General features: G+C 45.0%; 1 protein-coding gene across 1 annotated transcript in view; it reads left to right on the top strand.

The window, feature by feature from the left end:
- The window catches only part of miga1 (mitoguardin 1), a 32,217-nt gene that overhangs the window by 11,924 nt on the left and 4,963 nt on the right, over positions 1-15,330 (top strand). Inside the window, exons 8-13 of the mRNA XM_088597934.1 lie at positions 7,287-7,384; positions 12,253-12,371; positions 12,916-12,988; positions 13,399-13,485; positions 13,570-13,668; positions 14,466-14,600. Coding sequence (XP_088454060.1) covers positions 7,287-7,384; positions 12,253-12,371; positions 12,916-12,988; positions 13,399-13,485; positions 13,570-13,668; positions 14,466-14,600 — 611 coding nt within the window. The remainder of the gene's footprint in view (positions 1-7,286; positions 7,385-12,252; positions 12,372-12,915; positions 12,989-13,398; positions 13,486-13,569; positions 13,669-14,465; positions 14,601-15,330) is intronic.

The following is a 15,330-nucleotide window of genomic DNA, read 5'->3' as shown; positions in this document are numbered from 1 at the left end:
TGGCCTGTGGTTGTCATCCTGCTGCTTCTTCATAAGAGCCAGGGGACTGGCTTTGACACCATGGCTGGGTTGCTTGTTCCATACAGGGAGTATGGCTTCCGTTATTAGCTAGCGAACCAGCCATATTGGTGAAGCCCATGAAACAGCTGGATGAGATCCTTAGATCAACTAACTGCTAACTGCCCGAGAGGCTGGACAGGGTGAGTGGCCTCCCCTCATTCGTGACTGTTCTTGTGTTCTCAAACACACAAGAACTGCACACGTACGCAGTGCCCAGACTAACTCAGCACCCTCCCATAACATTCACCTCGCATCATGAATTCATTTAGGCTCTCAAGCCTTCATGACTCATGGGGAAAAATAGGCAAGGCCCTTTCATGATAGTAGTGACCATGCAAACTCTTTCAAAAAAATATTTTGCTGCTGAGGGGGGTTCTGTGTGTTGCGGTGATGCCCTTAACCCCCTGTTCATGTTGTCTGCGTCTTTCCTGGAGCTGGGTTCATATGTGCTCCAGTCCTGTAGATATTCACTAGCAAACTGCCCAAGCGCTTTTTATACATGACCTTTCTCAGCTGTCAAATCATATTATTCACATTAATCTGAGTCTTTCGAGAACTGGCTGCAGTGTCTTGCATGGCAATTGAGCACCGCAGTTACCCATCTGTACCTTTGACAGCAGATGCTGTTCTTATCCCTTCAGTCTTTGAAAGGGGCACTTGGACGTCAGCCTGAAATGAGAGCATTGCATCCGTCTTCCAGGCATTAATAGGTAAAATAAAAATAGTGTCATCTACAGGCAGCCTATGTAGAGCCTTGGCATTTGTGGCATGTGGCACATTTACACAAACCAGGCTGTGCGTCTTAAAAGCACACTTCATCATAAATATTAAATTGTGAGTCTTTATCTTGTGTTTAGGTCAGGTCATAAGAATATAAAGGTTCCAGAACAGATAGAACGGGTGACATCATCCAGTGTGGAAAGAAGTGTCTCCTGCTGCTGCTGTCTGGAATGGTTACAGTGCCTTGCGAAAGTATTCGGCCCCCTTGAACTTTTCAACCTTTTGCCACATTTCAGGCTTCAAACATAAAGATATAAATTTTTTATTTTATGTGAAGAATCACCAACAAGTGGGACACAATTGTGAAGTGGAACGAAATCTATTGGATTTTTGAAACTTTTTTAACTAATAAAAAAATGAAAAGTGGGGCGTGCAAAATTATTCGGCCCCCTTGTGTTAATACTTTGTAGAGCCACCTTTTGCTGCGATTACAGCTGCAAGTCGCTTGGGGTATGTCTCTATCAGTTTTGCACATCGAGAGACTGAAATTCTTGCCCATTCTTCCTTGCAAAACAGCTTGAGCTCAGTGAGGTTGGATGGAGAGCGTTTGTGAACACCAGTTTTCAGCTCTTTCCACAGATTCTCGATTGGATTCAGGTCTGGACTTTGACTTGGCCATTCAAACACCTGGATACGTTTATTTGTGAACCATTCCTTTGTAGATTTTGCTGTATGTTTGGGATCATTGTCTTGTTGGAAGATAAATCTCCGTCCCAGTTTCAGGTCTTTTGCAGACTCCAACAGGTTTTCATCCAGAATGGTCCTGTATTTGGCTGCATCCATCTTCCCCTCAATTTTAACCATCTTCCCTGTCCCTGCTGAAGAAAAGCAGGCCCAAACCATGATGCTGCCACCACCATGTTTGACAGTGGGGATGGTGTGTTGAGGGTGATGAGCTGTGTTGCTTTTACGCCAAACATATCGTTTTGAATTGTGGCCAAAAAGTTCGATTTTGGTTTCATCTGACCAGAGCACCTTCTTCCACATGTTTGGGGTGTCTCCCAGGTTGCTTGTGGCAAACTTTAGACGAGACTTTTTATGGATATCTTTGAGAAATGGCTTTCTTCTTGCCACTCTTCCATAAAGGCCAGATTTGTGCAGTGTAAGACTGATTGTTGTCCTATGGACAGACTCTCCCACCTCAGCTGTAGTTCTCTGCAGTTCATCCAGAGTGATCATGGGCCTCTTGGCTGCATCTCTGATCAGTCTTCTCCTTGTCTGAGCTGAAAGTTTAGAGGGACGGCCAGGTCTTGGTAGATTTGCAGTGGTCTGATACTCCTTCCATTTCAAGATGATCGCTTGCACAGTGCTCCTTGGGATGTTTGAAGCTTGGGAAATCTTTTTGTATCCAAATCCGGCTTTAAACTTCTCCACAACAGTATTACGGACCTGCCTGGTGTGTTCCTTGGTCTTCATGATGCTCTCTGCGCTTTCAACAGAACCTTGAGACTATCACAGAGCAGGTGCATTTATACAGAGACTTGATTACACACAGGTGGATTCTATTTATCACCATCAGTCATTTAGGACAACATTGGATCATTCAGAGATCCTCGCTGAACTTCTGGAGTGAGTTTGCTGCACTGAAAGTAAAGGGGCCGAATAATTTTGCACGCCCCACTTTTCATTTTTTTATTAGTTAAAAAAGTTTCAAAAATCCAATAGATTTCGTTCCACTTCACAATTGTGTCCCACTTGTTGGTGATTCTTCACATAAAATAAAAAATGTATATCTTTATGTTTGAAGCCTGAAATGTGGCAAAAGGTTGAAAAGTTCAAGGGGGCCGAATACTTTCGCAAGGCACTGTATGTGTGACTGTATATACATCAATAACTTAGATGAGTAACTAGGACTGTGGATTGAAATTCATTGTTCGATGTCTGTTCGCTAATTCTTTTTTTTTTATTTTGTGTGTAATCCGTAAGTTCACCAAACCTTTTCTAGATAGTCCTGTTCCCAATTTTCCATTTGTTGTCCAAAATAATTTGCAATGGGTCTGCACTCCAAAACTCACATGCTTCTGCCATCTTTATTTTAACAAGAGGGAAAGTTCTTTCTGCAAAACATATCCAAATGGCAAACATGAAGTTTCTCTCAAGTGGGGTCCTTGATATTTTTCTGCCTGGCATAAAGTATGATTCATTTTATTGAATTTTTAGAGCACTTTTCATCCCTATTATAGCAAAAACTGATTTAATGATACATGAAAGCACACAATCGTTGTGGAACTTTGGTACTGAAGATTTCTTAGTTTTGAAATTTGGAATGTTAGGTCAAAGAATGGGAAAGGTTCCCCACATTTTAACACCCCCAAGGTGCAGAGCATGTAGTTACTGTCAGTTTCAGTGTCCCTCTTCGATGCTTCACATGTCTCCCGAGTGCAAGATGAGACTGAGGATAATCAGAAATGGCTGCAATTGCTTGAGGTTAATCTGAAACATTGGGACTCGGATTGAGCTTCACTGCGGGGAATAACGATCTAATAATTGTGTGCAGTGCTGCTTCTGTGGCTGGGGTTTCCATTAAGATAAGAACATGCATCTTTCAGACCACTAGCTGTAAAGAAAACAATATAAGATCTGACTGTTCTGAAGTCAGGAGTCACGTTTAATCTAATTTTCATGGCTTAAAATTATTCACAAGTCACAATATTTTGATGATCTAAAACATGCTGCATGTTACAGATCCTAGTTTTGTTTTTCCTCTAGAAGTAGTGAATTTAGAACATGCTGATTGCTCTGCTCCCTGGCAGAACAGTCCTGCTGGTGTGTTATTTGAGCCTCAGTACTTTGAGTTATCCGAGCGCATGAGAGCTATGTGGTGGGATTCTTCCAGAAGCAGGTGACATTCAGTCAGCTAGAGCTTCTCCTCACTGTCTTCTCGAAGTATATTGGACTGACTGACTTCCACTGAGGGGACTGTTCTGAGCTTGTCTTCACTCAGGACCTGGTGACTCTGGTTCTGTCTTTTCTTAGGGTATTTCCTTCACGATACAATGGGAGTTTAAACTGCCTATCACACTTGCTAGTTGCTGATCCATCCAAGTATCTAATTTCATCCATTTCTTGAAAGAACCCAGGGTATCTGCTACAACAACATATTTCGGTAGTTCATTCTCAACTCTCACACCCTCGTGCTGTGATGAAGTTAATCAGTATTCTACCCTGCAGTGAGGGTAACCAGTTGTGATCCTCGATAGCCAGTGAGTTCAGAGGTTTTTCAGGTCTCTTCAAAGCAGCAAGACCCAGAGAGTGGGGGGAAACTGTTAAATTGGTCAGTTTAAGTTGCTAATGAGCTGATTAACCTTGTTGAGGGTTTAGTTGAGTAAGAGATGGAAAGAAAGCCTGAAGACACAATCTTCGGGACCAGAATGGTTGTGGCAAAGAGGGAATATCTTTACCCTTAGGAGTTTCTTGCTATTTCCAGCTGAACTCTTGATTCAGCTTATTATACTTGATCATGATTATATGATTATAATATGACTATATTCCCACCTAACGCTAACTGATCTGTATTTGTTTATGATTGTTTTTAACATGTTTTTTCAACTCTAAAGGGGTAAGATGGATTACATTTTTAATTTGTGGGTTTCAAAACGCCCTTTATTCTGGAAGCATCCTCTGCAGATAACCGATATTGTGGGAGTGCTGGACACAGTTCCATTTCCAGCTGTATCTCTTCCTCGGTAATTAGTTAACTGTGAAGTTGTTTGGACAAAAATAAGGGAGCAGCCATTTAATAAGTAAGCTGAGGAATAACAGAGCACTACTGTCTGCGTTCCTGCAGTCAGCTCGCCTCAGTAATAGAGGGCCCAGTAAGACTGAAAACCCAAAATGACAAAGTTCCTCTAGAACCAAGGTTGAAGACTGCTGCTCCGGGATCTTCGAAACTGACTTTACCACACAGTTAAGCGTCTCGTACCCGAGATTGTTTGTGTGCTCCTGGTATCGGTTAATCAGCCAGAGACACTGCAGTTGGAGAGCGCTTGCTGTAGTCGTGCAGTTTGCTGCTTCATAATGACTTCATGACAGGAATTTGATGCTGACAGTCCATTGGCTCGTGGTTTAATTGGTGAGGTGCGACGAAATCGGTACCTTTTCAAATTAAGGAATGTATTCTGTTTCTTCTGAGGTCTACCAAGTAAATCCCTAAAAAGGCTGAAGAGCTGCCCAAGAATGTCTGATGAAAAAGAATTTAAATACCCCTGTAGACGTGATGCATTTTGCTCAAAATCCAAGTCTGCCTGTCTTCATTCTGGCCTGATTAAGTGTTTTTGGAGCTACAGTTAAATTCTTCAGGGACTGTCTGTACCTTAATCCTTCACAGAGCTGCTTAGACAGCTCATTCTGCTCTTGAAGTCTTCAGATGAGAAAACTTTGAGGAATACTGTATTTTTATGTGGTGTTAGAGCTAACCTCTTAGGACCTTCAGTGTTTATACGGTAAGGAACAAATGTGTTCTTTTACAGGGCATAAAAATAATTCCGAGTAGATCGTTTATACTGGTGGTAGCATGGAGACATTCCAGCTGGTAGAGAAACAAGACTGTTAAAGCTCTTTGGTTTGTTGGCCACTCACTTCTAGCATAGGCTATGAACATGAAAATGAAATCCATGTTTTTCTTTGGCCTTTGGCCTTTTCTTCTGCATCATCCCCAAACGATACTGACACGAGCAGTGTAAACAACCTGAAGGCAGCACCACTGATTATATTCACCCCTAAATCGCAGAAACGCCCTAGATCGTTTTGAGGTGACACATTTACGTTTTAAAATTTTGCAAATTGCCGAAGAAAGTGTGAAAATTCCTGACGAACCTACAGGACCCCCTGAGATGAGTCACAAGAAAGTTATATGTAATCGATGAGTAAACGGTTCCATTGAACAAACTGGCATTCAGCTGTTTTTAGCTTCTAAGAGTTCTTAATATAGCCAAGCCACAGTAACTGATAGGAGTGACATTAGCTCGCTGTAAGGTGATATTGAGAGGAAACAGAGGCCATCAATCACAGGGTTTGTGTCAGACGCCAGACAACAGGCAAAGTGACACACCAGATTTAAGCAGAGCAGCTTCAGCAGGAGCTGTGAAGTGGCCAGCCTGGGAGAGTTGACATTGAAATAAAGCAGAAATTCATGTTGCGGTGTGATGAGAGCCATAAGCTCTGAGGATTGATGTGGTCCTCCCAGACAAAATAAAACAGCAGCCCTAGTTCCACAAGAGCCGTGCAGATCCCCAGTCGACCGATGGCTTCATCTCCCATCTTTTCATTAGCTTCCATCATGGGTTCGTGTTGACAGGAAGATGAGGCTGGGCAAGTCGAACTGACTTGTTTCATTTCTTGAACTGTAACATTGCGTTTCAGTCTAGACAGCTCCCACTGAAATGGAGCATAAGTGATGACTGACTGACACGCGAGGACCTGAAATTGAGGATCCAGGTCTGCTGGATAGCTACTAGCCACTAGTTTTCCCATCAAGAATGAAGGATCCCCAGCAAGGTTCATACTGTTTACTTCTCCAGGTTTTCTATTGTAATTTCATGTGATTTTGAAGCATTGCATCTTTTTTTTTTTCGTGGTTTATTTAGCTTTTGCTAGAGTGACAAAGTCGGCGTGTAAACCTTTCATTTTGAAGTTGAATGGACGTCGGCGCAAACCGCAGAAACTGGTGAAATTGTACGTTGGGCAAGCCAGCCACAAGCAGGCCAGCAGATCTAAAATAAATGAGTAAAGGTTAATTCCACACTGAAAGTCTTTTTTTTTCTATTAAGTGTGCAATTAACCTCTGCTTGTGTCTTTCGAAAGCTGAAGCCTCAAGACTCTTAACCTCTTCTGGTTACAAATGTGCACAGAAAATCATGTTATTTTTAAGCTTTAATGAGACCGTTATCTCTCCTCTCCCAGTCTGTTACAGTATTATCTTAACGTCCACCAAACACTGCGATCTTATTTCCTCATTCAACAGCTTGAGGCCAGCAGCTTTCGATACTCCATGTATTTGTGTAAACCACAGTGCTACAGGCACTGTAAGAGAAAAGCTTTCATCAGAACGAATCTCTCAAACGTTTTACATTTTTAATGAAGTAATCAAGAAGCCAAAGCACAGCTTAAAATGGACAAGATGTGACAGATTCAGATGTGATCCGTGTTTTGTTTTTTTCCCTCTACTCATTTCTCAAATATGTTTCGAACATGAGAAAGTTAATGACTTTACCTTAAGCTAAATGGAAATCCCTGCTGCCCTCACTGGCGGCTCATTTTCAGGGTTTAAACGTTACGTGGACACTCTTGATCTTACCGACATGTTTCCTGCTCACATTTTTAACAGGCGCAGCAAAAAATATGAAATCAGTGTAGGTTTTTTTTTTTAATCGCAGTGTTGCTGTTGAGTTTTGCCCTGCAGCATGTCGGTATTTCCGATCTTTAAGATGCCTTTTGTTGTCTTAAAGATAAAAACACTGACATCACGGTGCGAGAGGATGACGACTTCTGTCTGAGGGACACTCTGAGCATCGCGTCCACAGATTCCTTCGTATCGGCGGCTGAGGTAAGACTGACCGCAGGGTCCCAGGGAGACGGTAATGAATCTTAGCTTGCATCACTGAGCTCTTAAACAAGTTCAAAGACGCCCCGAGGTCTTGAAAGGTATTAACGAATGTGTCTGCAGATACTTCCTCTTTGTGACAGGAAGGCAAGTTGCCTGACCTTAACGCATGAGGTAAAGGACAGCGGAAATAGTTTGTGGTTTTGTAGAAAATGTGCTGAATATTCCGCTTTGCTTTGAATTTGGGAAAGGGAAAGGACCTGGAGACGAAACGCACTCTGTTTTGGCTGCTGCTTGAAGTTCACTGAACGCTGGGAAATACATCAGCGGCGATCTGGACCATCACTTGAGTGCGGAGGCCAGCAGTGTCACTTCATAATTAACCCAGTGCCAGATTAAGATTGCTGACACGGACAGTAACACGTGGAAACATGGAACTGGACATGAAAAGGTGTTCTGACTCTGCGATCCCTGTAAGGTTTTTGAAGTTTTAGCTTTTTGGGGGAAAAAAAGTGATTCCAAGATGCAGTATAAGCGTTTTTCTTTCGTTTTCCATTTTCGTTCTGTAGGGGCATGCATGCAGCCCTCAACGTTTCCCATGACTATCTCGTTGACACATTTTTTTAACCTAATGTGGCTGCATCCAGTCACCCCACGACGTGTCTGCTTCAGTTGTTTATAGTGCTCCGTGATGCACCTTTCGAAAATGAAAATTGTGGCCCAGCTGTGTATTAAGTTAACAAACAATCGATGTTGGGAAGAACGAACAATATAATCTTCTTTTCTTTCTGTGTAAATAATATTAAAAAGAGAGGGATGGTTTATCAGGTGGGAGTCTGTCAGCCATGGTAGAATACTGGCTCAGTTCTGTCATTTATTTCTCCATGAGTCTGACCATCAGGCACTTCACCCGCATTGCTTTATTTCTGGGGGGTTTTGTCACTAAGATTCTGCATCATTTTAATGTCTCATCCAGAAATGCCAATCTATATCGCTGCTTGCAGGTAAGCAAAAAACGAAATAACTAAACCGTAGGCTTGTTTTTAAAAAATGGGATCACTTGGTCAGTTTTTCAGGACACGGTCAGATCTTGCAGACAGTAGTATCCATCAGCCGGTGGCTGTTCTGTTTCTCGGTGCCCTGCCGAAAAAGGATCAAGTCGCAGTAGAGGAAGCCTGTGGTCAGCAATGTGAGGGACTACCACTCTTGTGACCGCAGATATTTGGGAGCAGCTGCCTTGAGCACAGCAGCTGCGCTGTTGCAGGCTTCCACTGAGTGACACAGGGGCACTAAAACAGAACTCTCGCCACTTCACAGCCAGGACTCCAGCTTGCTTTGGTTTGTACCAGCAATGCAGGGGACAGGGTAGCTAAGAAGAGTCAGTGTGGTTGGACACCATCAAAACTAGCACAGACTTCTGCCGTTTGCTGTGAATCGGAGACGTGTGTTGGGGACTGGGAATTCTGACTCTCGGGAGGCAGCAGCTGACGCCCGCGTTCAGAGACGCTCTTTTTTTTTTTTGTCATCCCTGAATTGATGTGTTGTCGCAGCTGCTCGTCTATTTACAGGATAGGCCCTCACCTCGTATCTTCACGCATAACGGTCGATCTGACACGGCAGGAGGAGCATGACGGTGGGGGGAAATAAACCAGCCTGGGAATCATGGGGTCAGTCCTACCTTTCCTGCACTCGAGCAGGTGTAGTGCAAGTTCTTAGGGATTCTCTTAGTCCTGGATGGTTCAACATCTTCCATTATAGGCCCCTGATGAGTCCGATTTGGGTTTGTGCTTCACGTAAGATCCCAGACATTTAAAGTAAACAGCTGGGATACATTAGATGTAAAGTATTTATCTGTTATTTTGGATTTTTTTTCCAACCCACGATTCGTTCTGTTGTTAGTCTTCGGCTAAATGCCTGCTCCTAAAGGCGTTGGTTTATAAAGGGAATAGGAAAGAGAAAGAGGTTCCCAAACCTGGTGTTGGAGGAGCTCTCTTTTGGTTTTTGCCAGTTCTTAATCACAGGCTAAATGGTTTCAGTTTTTTGTTTTGGGTGCATATTTCAGTTTTTAAAAGATTGAATGGGTTTTCTAATCGATATCAACTTCATACCGATATCTGAGTTTAATGCCCTCATTCATGCCTGAAATCTAATCAAGAGCACGACTGCAGAGGAAAAACTCTCATCGTGGGTGTGTCTGATACATGACCCCTCCCACCCGTGTCTCTTTATCATCAATTAATTGACTAGTACGAGGGGCTTAGTTAGAAATAACAGTTAGCAATTTGGGGAACAGCTCGGTCTAGTATTTTTGACAAGCCAGGATTGAACAAAGAAACAAGTTAAATGAAAGTCTGAACAAGCAGGCAGATCAGTTAATTACAAAATTGCCGTCGATGAGCGCTGGAGATTTGGAGCTCAGCTGGAGTGAAAACCAGCTCATACAGCGTCCCTCCAGGACCAGGGCTGGGAACGATTCATCTGCCAGACTGCTGTATTTCACCTTTTAGACCAGCGTGCTTCCCCATCTTGACAGAGAGGAACGAGCTGACGGGGGTGATGAACTGCAGCTGTCATAAAACGAACAGAATGGGAGCTGACTTTCTTTGAGCTCGTCCTCAGCCTCACTAAATCCTACCTCCCTTGATCCAGACCTGGGAGTCTCAGTCAGGCCAGCGGTGGAGCACATGTTGCAGTCATTAAAATCGGAGGGTTTTTTGGTTAGGCCACAGAGGATATATATTAACGCTGAGATAAGAATTCTTAGCATTTACAATATCAGAACCACATGTTCACCTTCGTGTCCTTTTGTTTTTTTTTTCTCCTTGCGTTTAACTGCTTTTCTGCGGGCGTACCAAAATCTTTTTTTTTAAGTTCTTAAGTGGTAGATTTTAAAGGAAAGCGGTAGTTTGCGATCGCTCAGTCTCAATAGGTGATGGGGAGGCCTGGAGCAAGCTGCCCAACCATGCGATCAAATCTGACACTCTGGCTTCCTTGAAGAAACGGATGGACAGGGTCCCTGGATCCGTCTGCCTACTAGAAACCCAACAAGCTGTCTGGGCCAAATGGGCCCCTCTGATTTGCAAACTATCCCTGTGTTGGTACATCTAGAATCGCCAATTGTTTCTTGTCATGCCCACCCAAAATTGTAATAACACGCTCACAGCCACAAACTCCGTGACCGCACACGGGGGAGAACGGAAAGTCTAGGCAAACTCCTCTGGCCCCAACATAAAATCTCCGTCAGTGAGCGCTGGAGATTTGGGGCTCAGCTGGAGTGAAGACCAGCTCGTACAGCGTTGCTCCAGGACCAGGGCTGGGAACGACTCATCTGCCAGACCGCCACATTTCACCTTGTAGACCGGCGTGCTTCCACGGGTAACCTCTAGCTGCCTGTCACGTGCACCGCTGAATAGTACCGAAGATTCAGTCCTAGACGGCCTGCGTCTGAGCTCCTGAGGTGGGGCGTGACGTCTCGGGTCTGTCGTTGACTGGACGTCTTCCACTCTTCTTGTGTACTGATCTCCCCGTTGGGATTCTGGTTAAGAAATGTGATCCCTGAGTTAATGGGTTGCTTCTGAAGAGAAAAGGTAGTCGGCTAACAGGTTGGCGGTGGTAGCAGGCCAGAAGACTCCTCCTCGGCCAGATCTATCATGACTTGGAAAATCTGTGGCAGATGCTCAGGATTAGATCGTTTTCATCGCTCTCGATGCTGTTCTGCGTCACGCCATACTTTGACCAAAAGCCTTACCTTGTTCGTCAATATCAGGCAAGATTATTGGCCCTATACAATTCCTTGCATTAGGAATGTGTCTTTTCGCAGACCCCAGCTTGCTCTCCATGAGACACACAGACAGGGAGAGAGAAGCTGGGGGTCAGAGCGCAGGGTCAGCCATTTATACGGCGCCCCTGGTGCAGCTGGGGTGAAGGGCCTTGCTCAGGGGCCCGACGGAGTAGGATTCCTCTGCCGGCCGCGGGATACGAACTGGCAACCTTCCAGCCACAGGCGCAGATCCTGAGCCACAGAGAAGAGACCCAGGCAGGCTGACCCCTCTCACACCGAGGGACTGTGAAGTAATAAAAGCTGTGTTCTAATGGCAGCCTGCTGATAAAGGCCTGGAATGCAGATAAGATGGAATTCCAGAGGAAAATGCACAGACCTGAGAGCTGAAGTGGGTCAGTGATAGTTGGAATGGCATTGAAGCAGCCCTGAGTGGAATTTGCTACTTGTAATACCGTTTTGTGCAGATCGTTTCATACGTGTGACGCACATGTTACTCTGAGGATCACGGGTGAACAGTGTCCTCTTGGTCCACGCCCTTTCTTTGGCTTGCCCCCATGGTCTCGTATGAGCTTGAGCTGGAAGGGGGTGGAGGGAATTCAACCGCAAGACTCCAGTTCCCAGCTGGGGTTGTGCTTTTCAATGCGCAGGGATGTCTTGTACCTCCCGATTGGCAGTGGTGCTTGGTACCTCCTGCGTAGCTTGGATTCGGCAAATCGGGGCTCATGTTTTCCGCCACCAAAAGTGAGCGGAGATCGCTGTCCCTTTCAGTTGGTTCGTCGGGTGCGCGCGCAGTTCCCCAGTGCAGGCGGGAGGCCTGGTGCGTGCTGAGCCTGCCTTCACTGCTGTGAAAGGAAACTCTCTTGCAGAGGCGCCAACGCTAGACAAGTGTTTATTGTCCTCAGTTTTCTACGGTATGTTCTCCCCCGAGTGTTGCCATCCTCATCCGCATGGGTTCGCTAACCCTTGTGCTCACGTCGTGCATTTCCATGCCCAAGTCTGTCCTGTAGAATGAGTGACCCCTGCCTTGCCGGATCCGACTCTGCTCTCACGCCACGGGCCGTGCCGCTGTTCTCTTTTGCATGCGCCGCAGCTGTCGGAGCACCGGGACCTGCGGGGTGCCTGCGCGCTGGGGTCCCTCTGCCGCTACCCATTGTACGAGGATGCCCTGCGGCTGGCCGAGGAGGGCCAGATCTCCTGCAGGGTGCTGAGGTACGCTCCGCCGCCGCGCCGCTGCGCCCCGGCGAGTCACTCCAGCGCGCGCGACCTTCCATCAGCGTGCGTCCTGCAGGCGTCTCTCATTTTATCACGCCGAACTTCCCTGACTTCCTTTCTGGAAACCTTGTAGCTCTTTTCTGACCACGAAAGGGTAATGAAGCCGGTGATGAGATGACTCCGTTTGGCTCTTGTGAAGTGCGCCTCTCTGCCGTGTGATGCGCAGATTGAGTTCATCCGTGATCAGGAAAATAAAGGATGGCAAGACGTGGTTATTTTTTTTTTCTTCCACTACAGTTTAGAATTCATAATCATAATGGGCTTTCGTCTGCCACTGACGTGTTGCATCCAACTTGCACAATCGCAGGCGAACCCTCAGTCAGAACTAGAAAGACAAACACTTCAGTGCAGCCACTAGACGGGAGCCCAAATGTGAGTCGTCCCAAAAAAATGTACAGTAATGCAGTTTTTCTCGTTTTTTCTGCAACGCGTCTTGTTGCCGTGTGGCTGGGGGAGACCTGAGCACATTGTTTCCTTTCAGGACCGAGATGCTGGAGTGTCTGGGAGACACGGACTTCTTGGCGAAGCTACACTGTGTTCGCCAGGCTTGTGAGGTAATACAGGGTTCCGTTTCTATCTGGGCGTGTCCCTATCCATTTTCTACCCCCTTGATCCAGTTCAGGGTTGGCTGGGGGGGGGGGAGCTGGAGCCAATCCCAGCAGGCACTGGGCACAAGGCAGGGTACATCCTGATGGGGCTCCAGTCCATCACAGTGCACACACAGACAGACACACACACACCAGGGCCAGTTTTCTCTGTAGCCAATTAACCTACCGGTATGTTTTTATAGACTGTGGGAGGATACCCACACAAACACAGGGAGAACATACAAACCCCACGCAGACAGCACCCCGAGTCTGGGATTGAACCCCCAGCGCTGTGAGATGGCAATGCTAACTGCTGCACCTCTGTGTCAGTATGTCCCTCGGAAATCTGTTTTGCCAGTGCCATTTCCCTTTCCCAGGTCATTCTTTCCGAAAGAGCAACTCGGGCTTTTCTGGCCGAGACGGGGAAGAAGATTTTGTCCGCCATCGTTGTAAAGGCACGCAAGGTATGGTGCTGCATGGGAGTGACGTCAGTTCTCACAGCAATGGCTAGGTACTGTCGTGAGACGACTGAGGCTTGTGTTTTACAGAACCCAAAGAGATTTGAAGAGGTCTTTGAAGAAATGATGAGTTTCCTGGAGCACACCGATCACTGGGAGAACACCGAGTCAGAGCTGGCCGCACGAGGGGTGAGTCCAGTGTCAAGCGATGACGGGCTCCAGTTTAAAGGGAATGAGAGTGTGGCCAGTAACTTGCCGGCTGGAAGCTGAACACCTGTAAGTGCAGGTTTGTGACATCTACGGCTTAAGAGCCAAATGAAAGTTACGAAGGAGAAGATGCCTTTGAGAAATGTGGGTCCTTCTGAGCATGAGAATTTCAAAAGTTAGTTGTACAAAGAAAAAAAGGCCATGAAGAACTTTCTAAACAAGGGAAGAGAATTTGGTCCATCGAGCTCCTTTTTGTATAATTAATAGCTAACTGATCTCAGGACCTCATCCTTCAACAACGTGGCAGGGTTACATGTTGCATACTCCTACAACCCTTTGGGTAAAGAAGTGTTTGAATTGCACGTCTCTGTAGTTTCTACCTATGCCCTCTGGTTCATAGTTTTTCACAGTTCGTTCTGAAGAAGTCCACTTAATTGGACTTCAAGGTCAGTGCCCTTGAAGATTGTGAACACAGTTACGTTTCTTCATCGTCTTCTCTGTTCCAAACTGAAAATGTTCAGTTCCTTCAGCCTGACAGAGTAAGACCTTCCTTTTAGCCTCAGAATGTAGCTGGGCACTGTTCTCTGGACTGATTCCACAGGAGAAATATCTTTTGTGTAAGATAGTGACTGAAACTGACCAATGCAAAAACTATTCAGCGCACAGGTAGTGAATTAGACTAGATTATTTACAGTATCTTTTACCCAATGACAAGGGATAGTTTTTTTTTTCTCCAGACATAATATAATTGTTTGCCCTTTTGCATGGTCCATTCGCAGGTCAAACATTTGAATTTTTATGACATAGTCCTGGATTTCATTTTGATGGATTCCTTCGAAGATTTAGAAAACCCCCCGATTTCCATCCAGAACGTGGTCAATAACCGCTGGCTCAACAGCTCCTTTAAAGAAACAGTAAGTAGTACAGAAAGGTTGTTATTCTCGCCCCCAGGGGTACAGTATATGTGCTGGTTCTGGGAGCTTCCAGACTGTCCAGTGGTCACAGATTTCAGGTGTGGATGATTTGCACCAGAGCCTACTGAGATGAATCAGTGCCAAGGTGGTGAATTGCCTGTTGTTGTTTTTTTGCACATTGCCTGTTGTTTTTTTGCATACTGCCTGTTGTCTCTGTCTTTCTTTTGTTACACAATTGTATTGTTGTTTTTTTCCTCTTTGTACTACTTATGTCCGAGAGCTAGCTAAATAGCATTTCGTTATACAGTACCATGTATATGAGTGTAATGACAATAAACTTGAAACTTGAACTTGAATACTTATGCAATCAGTTAATTTCAGTTTTAAGTTTTTAACACATTTTTGGGGATCTATAGAATTTTGTTTTCACCTTGTTATTATAGAGTGTTCTGTGTTGCTCAGTGGCAAAACAAATCCAATTAAGTACATTATAGTTCCATTTTGAAACACGGTTAAAATGTGAACAAGTCCAAGGGGGGTGAATACTTTTGATAGCCACTGTTGGCAGCATATTTCATTTGTTTATTGTGATTTGTCATGTGATTTATGAACCAGCTCGTTAACGATCATTATGTTCATTAAGTCAATTTTAGCTAAGTATATTTAGTTCAGTGGGTAGTGTATCTTGCCAAAGAAAGCTTTTGCAAAGGATTTTTTGTCTACTGCTGTG

Source organism: Lepisosteus platostomus, chromosome 11, assembly GCF_059453375.1.
Source record: "Lepisosteus platostomus isolate fLepPlt1 chromosome 11, fLepPlt1.hap1, whole genome shotgun sequence".
Taxonomy (NCBI): Eukaryota; Metazoa; Chordata; class Actinopteri; order Semionotiformes; family Lepisosteidae; genus Lepisosteus; species Lepisosteus platostomus.
The sequence above is the reverse complement of the archived record's forward strand: the minus strand, read 5'-3'. Positions and strand labels throughout refer to the sequence as shown.